Raw genomic sequence first — 16771 nt, 5'->3', positions numbered from 1 at the left:
TCATAAGTTGTCAGTGTGTTTTGCAGTTGCATTTGAGATAACTGCAAATTAGCTTACTTTATAAAGCACGCCAGTTAAAAGGACAATTTCAGAGACTAGTCTGGGCAAACCTTCAGACATGAAGAATTAGACAGACAGTCCTATCTGTTCCAGATGAAAGATTTATTTGTGCTTTTCCCTAATTAGTTCTGTGACTTTTTTTTCTTTTTTTCTAATCTGGAGCCCACTGAAAGATGCATATTAGCCACTAAAAACCAGCAGAACAATGGCAAGTAGGGTAGGATCTTTCTGGGATTTTAATTTCATAGGTCTCACTCGAACTGTGTGATTTAATTTCTTCTTTAATCTGACTTCTTCTTAAAAGATAAAAACTTATTAAAACACATAAAAAAGTTTTGAAACCTTTCTCTTCCATATACAAAAAGGGGAAAATAGTAACAGCTCTGACTTCTGAGTTAGTCATGCAGAGATGTGTCTCTTTAGAGGTCCAAAGACCTTGGGGAAGGTTCCAGGCATTGTTTGTTTTACTCAGAGGTGTGCTTCAGCCCCTCAGTGGGAAGTGGCCCTTGCAATGGGCTTTTCTGAGGGAGTGCCTTGTGAAAAGGGAAGTCTCCTGAATCAATTTCTCATTGTGTTCCTGAGCCAAGACATTCTCGAGTGCTGATCTGTCCCACTTCTCAGCCCCAACGATGCACAGGTACCCAGGGTTCAAAAAGCATTAAAATTAAGGTAAGTTTTGAAAAAAAGAATGTAAATGGTACTCCTCTTTTGACTCTTCAGCTACCAAGATATTTAAACTTTATTTCACCTATACTGCTTATTTCATTATTCATTGATCAATTTTTACCTTTTCTACTATTAAATATGGGTTGGGGGTGGGAAGTGTTGAAAACCTGACAACCTTTAATTAAGTCTAAGTTTTAGGTAGTCTTAATCTGACAAAGAGTCCCAGTGATTCCCTTCATCTAAAACTGTGCATTAGAACAATGAATAAAAGATTTCATTGTTTAATGGTTGAATTTACTTTCCAAATTTGGTAAATATAATTTTCAAGAGCACCTGAAATTGTCCTTTTTGACAATGTCACTATTTCTTGGTCAAAGAAAATATAGGTCTATAAAAACTATTTCTTAAAAATTTAACTTTTACATTTAGGAGGATATAATAATCAGCCCCAGAAACTTTTCAAAAATAGCTTTATTCAAGCTACACATTCATTATACACACGTATAATGCGGATTTAAAATTAAATAGTTTAACGTTGCCACTTGAACTAACAGCTCTTAAGATTTATGAAACTTGTTTTAGCTATTTTCATTTTTCTTTCTCTGTCTACTTCCCAAATTCACCAGGTGGGTTTTGTACAAACAACCTCTGCAGCTGCAGTGGTGGATGAGCTGGCAGCCCCTGTCAGTTCTATCCCCTTTCTCTTACTCCAGCAATGCACTGCTGTAAACCAGACATTGCTGGGCACCAACCAACAGCTATTAGCTGTAGCTGAAGCTCAGAAGTGAAAGAGATGGGACAAATAATAAAAAAAAGAAGTAGTAAAATATGTATTTTTTTTTTAAGCCCCATTTTAGACAAAACACTGCTTGGAAAGAATTGGGGAGGTTTTGGGTTGTTTTTTTTCATTATGGTTATTTTTTAGATTATTTAGATAGTTGAAATAATTTTTATCTCCCTAGATTAACTGGACTGTCTGCAAGTATATTTGGCTAGTGTGCATTTTTTTCAGAGACAAAAGAGCCAAGAGAGTCTTATTAGAAAAAAATTGTCCGGCAATGAATTTTATTTTGCACATCATGGACTGAATTTCAGCACCATATGCTAACTCAAACCTCTTTGTAACACAGAATGAGGAGCACAAATTCCTGTCTGCATATGTCTGAGAAGAAATGTTCTGTCTTTCAACTCATCTAGGCTGGCATAAATGAAAATACGTGTTCTTTGACAAGTTGTGAATCAAAAGCTTTTAATGTATGGACAGGTTTTGTTCCCTCCTGGTCACTTTGGGTGTAATTATGCTGCAGTGCTTTCACTTCACTATTTTTTGTGGACTAATTAACTGTATGTAAACACAAGAAATACCCTGTGGGGTCAGCCCAGCTGTCCTTCTGCTGTTCTGCCTGCAGCAGTGAGGACAGGAGATGTGACTCACAAATCATCCCCAACTCTGCCACCTCCTGCAGCCCATTCCCTAAGCATTCCCCCAGCACCTACAGCTGTTGAATTAGGGATGTGACCTTGTGCATGCACCTCTGGCAGGTTTTTTGGTAGCTTTCCATGTACCTGCTTCCCATGCCTGGTCCTGTTTGCAGCCTGCTCACCCTGTCCAGCCTCACAGCCTCGGCGGGAGAAGGTGCAGGCTGAGTGCAGAGGTGCCTCTCAGTCCTGCACTAAAGGTACCCCTAGGAGCAACTCAGCTTGGGGAAACAGCACTGCTCTCACCTGAAATGCCTTTCTTTGATTCAGGCTGGTTGGCTTTTTCCTAAGCTTGTTCAGACTTACTTTTAAAGTCTTCCCCGTGTGTCCTGTCGCCAACTATAAATGCATTTATAATGCTGCACAAATTATGTCCATTTTTTGTTTCTAACACCAAAAGTTGTTGCTACTGTAAGATTTATTTTGTTCCTTTTCCTGTTCCACATCCCCTTTTGACTTGTGTTTTCCAAAAAAAATCATGTTAATATTAGCCACAGGTATTTTAACTTGCATAGTGTTTTCCATCCTCATTTTCCCCATTCTGCTAATTTAAATAAAATACTTACGTGTTCCTAGGACTGTTTTTGATTGCTCCATTCCATGAAGAGGGATGAGCCACTATAAATTGAATAGTAAACCATCAAAATTTCCTTGTTTTTATTTTATATTTTTCCTGACTTTTTCCTCTTGCCACACACTATGCTGTTCTAGGAGCACAGCTCACCCCTTCCCTCTTCAGACAATTAGAATTGGCTTCTTACCTGGGTACACCAAGCAGGAGAATTTACTCTTTTTTTTGGCTGGCCATGTGCATATTGTGATTTGCACACTATAGATGCTGAGATTACTCCAGAATGAACAGAATGGGGAAACCTCTGCCTTAAAGCTTTCTGTCATGATTTTTTCACAGCACTTCATAAACAAGAGTAGCAGTGGTCTCATTCACTGCATTGTGATAAAACAGCATCATAAATTAATGTTTATATGTATGTAATTTTAAGTGTATGTGTATTTATTTTTTTCCAGGAAACCTCATTGTAGATTTTTCTGATGTGCTGAACATTCACACATTTTCCTCTACATGACCTGTGCCACTTCTTAGCCGATGTGTTTTGTGGACCTTTTGATGTGGCTCCTGGTGCTGATCCCTGGATACAATATGCCTGAGAATTATCCCTGGATACAATATGCCTGAGAATTTAAAAGTGAAAACACTCAGAGCCAAGATAAACCAGTTAGTGAGTGAAAGTCTCTGAACATGGAGGCATATGAACACAGAAGATATCAAATATTGTTTTACATTAAAGCAACCTCTGAATCAGACCCTTCAGAGAAATAGCAGTGCTGTCTTGCTAAAACCAACTTTGATCGGTCTGAATCTGCTTGCTCACTGCATTCCAAATTTAGCAAACACCTGAAATTCTCTTGCTGATACTTTTCAAATGGCAGGATTCATCTCTTATGGTTCATATCCTCTATGGCACACGTTCCCTCTGGCCCCGGCACCCAGTCAAAGAGTGGGCTTGAATACAAACATCCTGGGAACAGCAGGCAGGAGTCAACAGTATCTGTCAGAGAGATGTCATTTCATCTTTACTTTTTGTACTTTAGACACCTTTTAAGCATCTAGGTGACCCTTTCCTAATATTTCACAGGTGCAAAATGAAAAGGGCATGTTCTAACTACTTTTTCAACCAAACTTGGAACTAGAGAGTCTCAGTTTCCTCAGACCTGTGGCCCAAAACATTTACTATGGCACATGTGACAGTCATTCGTGTCCTGCTGATATTAAGCCTTTTCCAACATAAGACACTGTTTTCCACAATCCTGGCAAGTGGAATAGAAGACATAAAGGGTAAGTAGACTATTAACAGTTCATCCTGTGCTAACCTTCCCAGATCTCTAATCTGAACTTGTCAAGGCACTTTCTAGGACCCACAGAGAGCAACAGAGACCTGCAGTAGGAGAGGTGTCCAAGACAGGCAAAAGTACTGATTAATTTTGAGAGCTGCAAAGAGCAGCATGATTCCCATTGATGAAAGTCATATTCAGCAAAGCTCAGAAATTCCTGCTCCATGCAAGGACAGAGGTTCTGGTAGAGCTACTGGGCATGCCAGCCTTGCTGAGAGACAATTCCTTCGTGCACACGGTGGAGGATCCTCTAACTATGTAATATCATTGTAATTGCAGATGCACTTAGGCTGCAGAATGTTCTGTGGGCCATCAAGGATGATCCAAGAGTTATTTTGTCCTGGAACAATAACCTGACAAAAGAAGAAACAGAGAAATACACTGTGAAGTATATTTTGATTTATAAGTTCTTCAATACCACTAAGGAAAGGAAAGTAAGTTCTTCAGAGGTTGCACATAGTGTAAAGTAAAATAATATATTGTATTATTCAGTAGATGAGTTTGCATAATTTCCCTTTCAATACTTAGAAATGTCTACCTTTATGGAGTTTCTTCTTCTTCCTCTTAGGAAAGACTTCAGGAGAAGAAAAAGAAAATACATCTTCAATTACACTCTGGTTTTAATGCTAAAGTTAAGACACAACTTTTTGCAAAAGAAACAGAAGACATAATTAAGGAGAGTGACTGGACAGAATTTACTTACAAGGCACCTCCAGGTCAGCTCTTTCCTGCTTGTTGTCAGGACATCCAAGCATTTATGATAATTTCCTGTCTTACTTGGAGAATTTCTGAAATCTCATTATTATCTTCTGCTACTTTTTTTTTTTTTTTGGTACAGATATGTTAAGATTATGGTTCATAATACCTTGAGATATTGCAGAACTATTTTCTTTATTAGATGTGTTCAGATTCAGAAAAATCCAGCTCTGCTGAGCAAGAAGTCAGTATGACCCAAACACCCTTTTCATTTTCCCTAGCAACTCATGTATCATAAAGATTGTCTTCTGTACCACATTATTTCAGCAATTCTTAAAAGATCTGAGATTTACATTTATTTTTAAGTGGGTTAGCAAGGCTTTGGTGTTAGTAGCAGATGTGCTTCCCAGTTTTCACTGTCTAAAAAGCAAAAAGACCTATTTTTTCTCAGATGGTACTTTTTCATGCTTCCAGAAATAAGCCAATATAATGGATTTGTAAAGGCAACCATCTTGCTTTTATTAGGAAACCAATGTACAATAAACATGACTCTTTCTTTTTATAATTTCTTTGTTGCAGTTTACATTCAGAATCTTTCATGCATCATATATAACATTTCTTTTTTCAATTGCACCTGGCATATCAAAGCAGAAGCTCCTGAAGATATCCAGATCTTTACCTCATACAGGTAAAGGATGTTTAGCAAAATAAGTATGAAACCATGATTTTGGACCTAAGTCTTTGATTTAAAAAAACCTTATACTTCCTTCTCACAGACAAGTAGGAAAGGTTTTTGCATGCCAGCAATATATAAAAAATGCACAGAAGAAAAATATTGGATGCTATATGAAAGAAATACATTTCCAACCATCAAGGAAAATACATTTGAACATAACTGTGAGAAATTTGAGAAATAGTTCAAGAGGACTGTCTTATTACAAAGATTTCGTACCTCAAAAAATAGGTAAGTATTGTCTATTAGTATATTATGTCTATTAGTATATTATGAAAAGTTTATTTATTGGTTACTTCATGAAAAGCAAAAAAGGAAATAGGTGTGACAAAGTCCTAATATTAATTCTAACTATTTAGGCATTCATCTCAGTGTGAATGTTGCACAAAGATTAAACAAAATGGATTAGGGCTGAAGGCTTTTTAATTTTTTTTGGTCTGATTTAATAACACTGTTTATCTATAATTTTAATTAAAAGAAAAGATAGGCTAATGTGAGGAAATAATGTTTATAAGCATTGCAGCCTTGTTTCTCCATTTTTTTCTTTTCTATCCTTTTTTATAGTGCTGAGCAAGTGTGATTAAGAAAAAAACCATAGTCACAAGTCTCATTTATAACCTGAATTAAAGAATACTAATGTTCTCAAACATTAGTAGCATTTTTATTTATTTTTTAAGTTAAAAATATCTTGGCAGTTATTTTTAATTATCAACAGTTTTGAATGATCATATAGAATTACTTTTGCTAACTTCTCTGGGAAGTTTGAATTAATCTCATGGGTAAGGAATTCACCTGAAATTTAGCAAAGATTGCAGATTCAAATGCCTTTTAAGTCTTTAACATGTTGATTGTCTTCCAGACCTGTAACCTGGGAATCAGTCTAAGCTCAAGGGATGGCAAAAATATAATTCAAACCCCTAAATATTTATTCTGAGTTAGATCTTATCTAACCTTTTCTAAAACATTACAATTGTTTGCTTTACCTAAAACTTTACAGTGCAACCAGAGCCGGCCATAATCTGACATATGACAAAAGGATGAAATGAAATTGCTGCCTATTCTTGACATCCTTACAGAAGGGAAAATGGTCTGGCAGCAGTATTTTAGAGACCAAACATAAAACCCCTGCTTCTTCCTCTTCTCATGGCTCATGACTCTGCAGGGCTCATGGTGTGCCCCCACCCTCAAGTGCTGCTAGAGCAGCATCGTGCTGCCACTCACACTCCCTGGCTTTTCTCACACTGCAGCCCTGTCATCCCCAGACCTCACTGACCCTCTCTGCAGAAACTTGCCAGGCACTTCTGCTTCTGCTGGGAGGGATTTTTGAGAAAACTCCGGCTGGAGCTCTTCCTTTCATAGAAACGCAGCAGCAGCTGAGAAGGTCTGAGAATCCCTGAGTACTGAGCACACAGTCCGGAGCAGTGCTCTAACACTTGCCATGCTAAAAATCAACTATGGATTTGATTGTATGAATCCAAGGCTGAAATCCTGGGGACCCAAATGTCCCTTGCTTCCAGTACTGTACTTCCTCCAGAGCAAGTGCTTGCTTGCTCCTCTAGAGGAGAGAGAAAGAGAGATATTTCTAAGGATCTGCAGAAATCTTCATGGATTGAATCAGACAAATTCTCTGGGCAACAGGTTGTTCTGAGAAATCATGGGTGCCCCATCCCTGGAAGAGTTCAAGGACAGGTTCAATGGAGGTTTGAGCAACCTGCTCTAGTGGGAGATAGCCCTGCCCATGGCAGGGGATTTGGAGCTAGGTAGTCCTTAAGGTCCCTTCAAACCCAAACCTTTCTAAGATTCTATGAAGAATTTCTAAGTATTCCCTCTGTAACCCCTCTCTGAGAAATGAAATTGCATTTTTTAAAAGTAATAATACCAGGACTGTGGGTAGACAAAACACATGTATCCCGCATGACATGGAGCCAGTTGCAGACTGAAGGTCTCCTCAACACCAACACTGACTCTGGAGAGGGCCTTCTTCTCCTTCCACTCTTTCTGCCTTTCCTAGAAAGATACTTGGAAAACCCCAACTAGGTCCCTTTGTTTTGAGGCACTTACTGAACAGCAACTTCAAAGAAAATGTGTCACTCACTAGAATGTCTTTGGGCGTGGCAAACTCCAAAACACTCAGCTGTGTATTTTAAGGACCGATGTACTTTCATTTGTTTTACATCTGTTTAAATATGAGAAAGAGCATGAGGTACAGAAGGTCTCTCTGTGCTCTTTATTTTTCAGAGAAGCTGAACCCGCCAATCAACGTCTCCGTTTCCCTTGAAAACAGAAGTATTAAAATTAATTGGAAACCTCCACCTACTATTGGTTCAGCAAGGAAAAGGTGTTTTTTGTACCAAGTGAAAATAACAGATCATAAGGTAATCAGTTTCCCTGGTAATACACTTAGTCTGTACAATGTAACTTCCACAAAAACAAGATATCCCTTAACAGAATTTAATCTCAAACAAACTTAAAAGAAACACCATTGTCTTTAATGAATAATCCAACTTGTCTTTCTGATAAAAATGAAAAATCAATACATTTTATGAAATCTTTCAGAGTCAGGCTTGCATTGAAGTGAATTTGAAGTTTATGTCTTCTATATTAAATTTGAATTGTACATTATTATCAAATAGACCATATTGACTTTTTAGTTATAGAAAAAGAAGTATCATTTGAAAGCTAGGAAAGGTTGTTGAGTACCATCAAAAACAAGATTAGAATTTGAAATTCTGGTTAAGTCTGAAATCAAAGCAAAACTCAGTAATAAGGAAATTCCTATGATTAGGAAATACAGGTCAAATATGTCAACACAAAATAAGGAATTAAAATATAGGAGTCATCACAGAAGAAAAAAGGTCTGTGGATTGCATTGAATCACAAACTGAGTCAATCATTCTGTGTTAAGCAAAGGTCAAATGTTATTTAAGTGTATATGACTAGCATGTCACATGTAAGATGCAGGTTGTGACTAACTTGCCCGTCTAGATGCTGAGTTTCCTCCTGAAGTTTCATATTGTGCTCTGGGTACCACAAAATATTAATAGACACCAGAACTGGAAAAGCCTTAAAGGGAAGAGAAAGTAATCCCCTAAACCTCTCTTGATAGATTGCAAATGTCACTGCAGAGAACTATAATTATCCATTTCATAAGCCAGCAAAAAGATGTGCAGCACAAGTGAGGGTAAAGAAAGAGATTTGCATAGCAAACAAGATCTGGAGTGAATGGAGTGAGCCAGTGATTATTCATGATGGTAAGTTATGTGCTTACTATTCATAACTGTTTTCATGGGTTATGTTATTACCATTCAATATATTTACTTCATTATTGCTTCTCTTCTTCTCCAGGCTGGTATTGGGGCACAACTGTACCTAGGGGTCCATGGCACACAGCTCTGCTGTAGGGAAGCAGAGTCCTTAGTCTGAGGTCTACTTCCATGGTCTTTACAGAACTGTTGTCCTGAGTTAAGCTACACCTGACTTGACAGCCTTTAGGAAGTAATAATAATGGTCAGCAGCTGACTAGGTCCTAACACCTTCATCCCTCCACCCTTGCCCTGCAAAGGACAGCCCACACATCTCTAAAAATACTTTCAATATAATACATCTCTAAAAATACAGCCAAGAAATCCACAAAAGTCCTACCATTCATCAAACCATAGTCTTTAAGGACTAAGTCCAAAATGTCCCTTATTACACTGGTGGAATAATTTCTTATCTGACAGAGATAGGAAATGGTTTAGCTTTCATTTAAATATATGTGCCCTGGCCCCAACATCTCCCTCGAGCACAAAAGTAAACAAGAGCCTTGCAATATTTATCCTTCAACCTCTATGAAGAAAACCCCCTTTCCATGATGAGAAAAATGCCTCCACATGCAGAAGCTTCCTGCCATCAGGTTAGGCAGAGGGGAAGCAGTACACTGATGTGAGGCTGTGTTTATAGAGAGAAACTTGTGTGTTAGCCTGCAAAAAAAAAAAAAAAAAATACAGTACTATGGGGAGTAAAACAAAACAGGGTGAGTATCATTTTTTAATACAACAGACTCTATTTTGGAATATATCCTTTTGATTTTTGAGCTTCACATCCATATTTATCTGAGGACAGGAAATGCCAGGTGAGACGTTTTTACTTTTGAAATGGGTTGAATATAAGTTCAGTTACAGAGTTTACTGGACACTGGCTGCCTGTTCTATCAGATGCCTCTTTGTATCCCACTTGGTCTGCTGAAACTTTTTTTGGCTAAATTCATTCATTTAATTTCAAAAGCATTCCACTTGTGAAATATCTGGAGAAAGAAACCTAACTGACCTTCATTTTCATTGTGGTGAAGGAGAGAAATATTGAGACCATGAGAGTCTTGAATTCTTTAGGGATTCCCCTTTCTTCTCACCGACGACACAGAGAGTCAAGGACCACTGCATGGCCTAGGAGGGGTCTGCCTGGTCTGTGTGCCTGGCATCAGGCCAGCCACATCTGATGTGTAGACAGGGGAAATCAGAAGAGGTCTTCTGGGAGGAGGCATGTACATTTACTCATTCCTGTCCAGCCTTTCAGCAGAAGAAGGAAATGGAGTTGAGCAGTCACCCATTCTGGTTCCTGCTTACCAAACCTTGCTCTCAGCATCTGCAGTCTCCTTTAGCTGTTTTCAACACTGCTGCCTTCCCAGCTTCCTTTACAGCTATTGCTGAGGCTTGAGAATCACAGCATGTTTCCTCCATGCTTGTCCATCATAAACTTTCAGGAAAGTTTATGATGGACAAGACCCCCATGGCACGTAAGCTGTAATATCTGCATGCGTTCAGTGCAGCAGGATGATTTACCCTGGAGCACACTGCACATGTGGTGCAGCAATTCTCCTCCTTCCTACTCAGAAAGGATCAGTGGTTTTCATAAAATGAATATATGGAGTTATTCCATTGGAGGTGCTCAGCCAAATCTCTTTACATACCTCCTTTCCTGCTGAGGCAAATTTTTCTGTCCATTTTACTCTGTATTCTGTGGAAATTATTCTTCTAATTGGAAACATGTATAAATGGACATTATGCAAATAACCTGAAAAGAAAAACATCTATTCAATATTTTTGTTTTGAAATGTGTCCATTTTTCTGGTGTTAAAGGACATCTTTCTATTGAAATTCTTGAAGAAGCATGGCATGACCTGCTTTCTGTTTCGTTCTCCTTGACATTCTACTGTTTCATCTAGGAAATGTGCAGCATTTCTTTAGGAATGCATTTTAAAAAGGCATTTTAGCCTTCATTTAAAAAAAAAGCTGAGACATCAAAATGAAATAACATAATTCAAAACATAACTAAAATATTTGTTCTGAAATGTTCCTTTGACATGAAAAGAATTTGCTAATTTTCTCATGAGGAAAACATTAATTCTCCTTTGGAATTAGCATATGCCCTCAAAAAAAATTCATCACAATTTAACCTGAACTGAGCTGTTTACTATAAAAACTTTCTGCTAAAAAAAGAAATGTTTAATCAGCTTTATTCATATGTAGAAACTTGAAATAATTGGTCTAATTTTTAGAGCTGATGAGCATTCACAGATCACTTTGAAGTTTATAGTAATTCAGAAGTGTTCTGCATTTTTGCAAACCAAGCCACTTGTTTTGGTTTCAAAGTTCTGTCAAACTTAAAGCATTTGCATCTGAAAAAAAAAAAACCAAAACAAAAACCACCATGAAATGGTCTACCCAAAAGAATATGTGTGCTTTCTCTTGCTGCTCTCCAAAATGCAAGCAAGAAAGCAGGAGTAGCAAAGCTCTTTGTGGTTCAGCTGACGACAAGAACAGGACTTCCTCTTCTCCTGGGTGTGTGCATGATATAGGGTTAGCAGAATGATGCAGAGAAATTACCACAAACTAAAAAAAATTCTACTACACAGTCCAGAGGTGGTTCAGAATAAGTTTTCTGAGACCTCATCTCAGACAGCAAGAAGAAAGTAACTTCCTTTTCATCTTAAAGTGAATAAAGAGTAGTTTTGTACTTTAAAGAAGATAAGGCATAATCTTAAAAGTTCTCCCCACAAGTTTCTGAGATTTTTTTCTTGGTTTTATATTAAATTTGTGGAAATAAATGCAATTCAAACTCAGAACTTTTATTCTTTTATACTTTGATTTTTAATCTAGATTGATCCTAACACCACTGTTTAACTGGCCTCAGACTATAAATATTTTAAGAGCTGTCCTTGCCTGTTTTTCTTCAAAATACTTAGTTAAAAGCAGTCCAAACTATCTGTGGTTCTGAAGCTAGATATTAAACAAGAAATAAAATTTCCCAGAAAAACATTTCTGAGTCAACCAAATTCATTGCTATTTTGGGTATTTTGGAGGAAGAAATGCAAGGTACAGAGTAGTAGTATTTTGTTGAACAATATAAATACGCATTGATGCCATTTCTTTAGGACTACGCCAAGCAAGGTTAAAAAGGTAAGTATAATAGAAACCAAATGCTGCTTCTTGAATCAAAAAGAATATTTTGCTTGACAAAATGCTTTTATTTTCATTTTGCCTTAAATTAGTTACAGCTGTGAAGTGGTGAGGAGGCAGAAGTGGGGGACCCGTGGTGTGTGGAGATGGGAGGCATCAGCAGGAGTTCAGGAGCAGCAGCAGAGGTACCAATGGCAGATGGACAGAGGGTTTCATATCCAGAGGAATCAAGGCTGTGTGGCAATATCCGGGGGCAGGACAGACCACGTCCAGGATATGAGAGCAGAATTCCAGGAAAAGGAGGGAATGGAATGAAGTAAGAGGAAATGCTGGACAAAGATAGCAGCAAGGCTGAGGGCTAAATGGAGGAAGGGGAGAAGGAACAGTGCTGAAGTCAGAAGCGCTTTCCCCCTAAGAAATCTCCAGGAAATGTTTCTTTAAATCTGTGACAGTTCATGAATAGAGAAATATTTATCAGTCCATATTTAATTAATCAATTTATTAACTATCCTAACCTCTACCATATAATTAACATTACTTTTCTCTTTATTTGTCTTTTTTTTTTTTTTTTTTTAAGAAAAGACAGTGGATATTGTACTGCTAAGCCTCACATTGTTTTGTGCTCTGGTTTTCCTCGGAGGTTTGCTGATATTTGCATGTAGAAGGTAGTGTACATTTCTGATGATTGCATAAATTTATGGTGGAAGAGGGGTGGGGATGACAGTAAGCCATACAATGGATAACAGTCAAACACAGATTTTCTCAAGAAGCAGTTAATTGTGCTTGTCCAGCTATTGTTCTAACAAACTAGTGCTTGATGCTATGACCTACTGTAAGGACACTGACACCCTGTAATTCTTCTCTCGCAGCTCCTACCACAGTCCCCCACAGATCCAGTCTCACACCATCTCTCTGTTGTATTTCTGCCACTATAAATGACATTTTCTAATCTTACTCTGACAGCTGCCTCTCTATCTTCAGTGTGTCTTGACTCCATGCTTTCACAGGTTCTGCATTCAAGGCCACCTATATTAATCAGACCAGAGATGAACTGCGTGTCATGCTGTCCAATTTCATTTCATAATCCATGGGTGTTATGAAAGCAGTCTTTCACTCTAAGCTGGAGAGTTTACTAGAAATAAAAAAGGGAAGTCAGGCTGGTGGAATGAATTTCCTTTGCTGTACTATTAATACCATTAGTAGACAAAGTAGAGCAGTGGCCCTGCACCCACCAGCAGTTAATACTTCCAACTCTCTCTATACCACTACTTTTCTGCCTGGCAACATAGCTTCCCTATTGGCAGCTGCCTGTGGCAGCAAAGGCTTTCTTGAACTGAGAAATAAATTTGTCCAGGATAGGGTGATAACTCAAGATACCTCAATATTTGGAAGGTGCAGTATGTAAGTGGAGCCTCTATTAAAAGTAAGCTTATTATTTAATTAGTGACTAATCATTATTCATGATTTTTATAAAATAAATTATCAATTTTTAATTGTGGAAAGAGTACATAGGAATAATTTTTTAAGCTACAGGCACAGTAGCATGCCACAAATTCTCACTTTGTTTGGAAATTTTACTTGTGTAGAAATCATAGGGTTTTTTTTATACATCCAGTCCTTTTAAAACTCTTGCAGGTTAGAAACTCGTTAGGCTAAAGAAGGGCTAGGGAAAATGTTGAGAAAAGTGTCTACAGTGAAGAGAAAGAAAAAAAAGTTTAAATGGCTTTAGAAATAGTAGATGCCTGTCTTGGAACTGGAATATATATTGCAAAGCACGAATGTCTGATCTGTTCCTGCAGACAAGAATAGTGGCGTGCCTGTATCACTGTCTTGCAGGTACAGATGCCTGGAAGCTTTAACCACACCTGTTCCACATCCTTCAAATCATATCAAAACGTGGTTAGCAGATGGGACTCACCACCAGGTAGTGTGTCTTTTTTCTCTCACCACACTGACACGCACGATGTTGTACAGTGGTACAACGTTGCATTTGGAGCAGCTTCTAATTAAAACAAAACCAAAAGAAACAAAAAAGAAAAAAAAAAAAAAGAAAAAAAAAAAAAAAAAAGAGGGAAAAAAGTATGTACAGCATTTGTTGTGAAGCCAGAAGAGAACAGAAAACCTGTGGAGGTTACAGGACTGATGTCAGTAGACAGGATGCAGAAAATCCTCAGGGGTCTAAAATGTCCGGTGTGCTCCAAGGTGTTTCAGAGTTCCACACTCAGTGGGCCAACATTTTAAGGAGTGGTCACCCTGAGTCCCTGAGGAATAGTCAGTTGTGGGATGTTGTACACGTAAGTGTGTCGGCCAGTCATCAAGGGCAGTTTTCTGTGGCGATCTGAAAGTCACTGGCTCTGCAGCAGTAAGGGTGCACATTCTTACAGCAGGAAGGAGGAGGCTGCACAATGCATGCAATGTAACCTACCCCAGCTGTGCCCCTGCTTCAGGACAAAACCACAAGGAGAGGCGTTTACTTTGGAAGGGCTGATGCACTATGAGTTCAGGCACTTGCTTATCTCATGCCAGACTACAAGTCTTTAGTCAACTTGGCAAAAGAAGGACTAAATATTTACAGTATTTTGTGACTGTTGTTAATGGAGCTCCTTGGCTTGCACAGTCAGTGTTTCTTATTGCTGTCATTGTGTGAGTTGCAAGGGAAAATGTGCTAGTCAGGCAGTGGTTTAGATCTGTGTAACTCCAGAAAAGCTACACAGTGAGCTGTGTGCTAGAAGGGATAGTAAGATTCCTTCTTTCCTGGTTCTGCAACACATGAGGAGAAGGCACAGGTGTGCCCAAATTATTTTGCCCGGGGGTTTTTTGGTGGAAAACATCACTGAAAGAGAAATCTGTAATGGGGATTTTCTTTGATCTGTGTGCTCAAAATATTTGTTCAGAGCCTCTGCAGGATTTCTGTAAATTTTACTCTATCCTGCCATATTATTGTACTTATGCAGCAATATCAAAATATCTTCTAGTAGAGCATTTAGCAATATAACCAGCAATTTCCAGTGTGTTCCCTTATGCCGTTATCTTTCCCAAGAGAAAGATGTATGCCTTCCAATATTGTGTTTTGGGGCTTTTTAAAATAATATATCTATGTCATTGCAAACTCTGACAGAAACTACAGATCATCTCAATCCAGGAATCATAATTTGACTTGTGAAGCAAGAGGAACGGGTTGTTTTGTTTAATCTTATCCTCTGAAAACTAATTTATGGGAAAAATGGCGTGCATATTCCATATAAACAAATGACAAATTAAAAGATTGAAGTGTTTTGAACGTGCGCCTGCAGTTCATTCCACAAGCCTTGGGCTGGGTCCCAGAGCAGGCTGTGCTCCTCCTCTTCACTGCACTAATCTTCTCAGAAAAGCTCAAGAGGTCCAGAACTGGCCTGAGGCCAAGTCTCTTATTCTCAGGATTCAGAATAATTTCTGCAACACTTCTGGTCAATATAATTTGACCAAATTTGATGCTAAAAGTGCCATGTTGACCCTGAGCTCAGCTGGTTAAAGAGTATATTTATCACCTCTTCTGTGCTAAAGTCTTCTCATGCATTTTTACCAGTAATTGTGAGCAAATTACCTGATAATACCCATTGTGGCTATGAATATGGGCTAGCAGAATAAAGCATCATCACCATCAGCTTTATATTCTGTATCTCCCTTCATGTTAGAACTGTGTAAGCTGCTATGTAGGGGTCTTTGTATTCAAGATATAATCACCACAAAAACTATATTTAATGTTATTGACAGAGAAAGAAGCAATTTCTGTCCCCAAACTATTACAAACACTGAATAAACCTTTGACAGAAGACTTCAGCATAGCTGGGGAGTTACTGTCTGTCTACATGGTAGCAACAAATTACTGAGACAACACTGTGATCTTTTGATTCAAGTGATTGTTGATGGCACAAGGGTCATATCAGCCTGGAGAGTGCCAAGAAATAAAATTAAGGCTCAGAACAACTAAGTAAATTTGCCTGTGAGCAACTTGTAGATTGAGAGAGTAATTAATATAATCTTTGTATTTCAGTTGCAACAGAGTAAATAACATGTCCTAATCCCAGATATATGCCAAATAAATTGAGTGCTTGTAAAAATGCACAGAATTTTTAATACCAGTGAATGTGCATTTTGTGCATAATGTAATTTTTATCCAACAGCAACATATGTCAATGCCAATGGAGATGAACTCAGAGGTTACTCTGGGAACACCAGAAGAGAACAGAGATGAGAACATTCAACTGCAGAAATGTTTGGAGGAATTCGTGTTAGAAGACCTATAGAGATGACATGCCTTTTTTATCTGCATGCAAGTGTACCTTCCCATGAGGTGGACAATATTCTGACAGATCAAAGAACAGCTGACATGGGAGTTTGTCTGAGCCCAATAACTCGTGCTCTGACAACATGCAACTCTTAAAATTAGCTTTGGATCACAGACACAAAGCAGTATCTTGCAGTTTGTCTCTAAAAACTGATCTTTAGACCAGTAAAATTAGAGCATCTCGGAAAACATGAACGACTATTGAGGTCCACTTGGATTAAAATGAAATTACTGTTTCATAATGCTACAATAGCTTCCAAGCACTGTCTGATAGATCAAGATCTTTTGAAGATTGGCTGTTCATACAAATCTCATACTAGCCATTCAACATCTGATTGAAGTGGTCATGAGAAATGGTGGAAGCAGTAAATGTTTCTGGAAACAGCAAGAGAATCTCACAAGTGTTCTCTAAAACTCAAAACAAAAAAAAAATTCCCTTTCTGAGTCACTGTAAACACACAT

At 38.1% G+C, this 16771-nt stretch overlaps 1 protein-coding gene across 1 annotated transcript; it reads left to right on the top strand.

The window, feature by feature from the left end:
* Positions 1 to 3957: 3957 nt before the first annotated feature.
* On the top strand, positions 3958 to 16268 carry LOC311150938 (interleukin-5 receptor subunit alpha-like; the record flags this gene model as incomplete). The annotated part of the gene is made up of 10 exons (XM_084200995.1): positions 3958 to 4060; positions 4396 to 4550; positions 4685 to 4832; positions 5392 to 5500; positions 5589 to 5776; positions 7784 to 7920; positions 8652 to 8796; positions 12560 to 12647; positions 13819 to 13906; positions 16146 to 16268. 10 exons carry the CDS (start codon positions 3958 to 3960, stop codon positions 16266 to 16268), a joined length of 1284 nt encoding a protein of 427 aa, XP_084057121.1.
* Positions 16269 to 16771: the final 503 nt, after the last annotated feature.

Source organism: Fringilla coelebs, assembly GCF_963513975.1.
Source record: "Fringilla coelebs genome assembly, chromosome: 2".
In the NCBI taxonomy this organism is placed as follows: Eukaryota; Metazoa; Chordata; class Aves; order Passeriformes; family Fringillidae; genus Fringilla; species Fringilla coelebs.
This window is presented reverse-complemented; position numbering and strand designations above follow the sequence as displayed.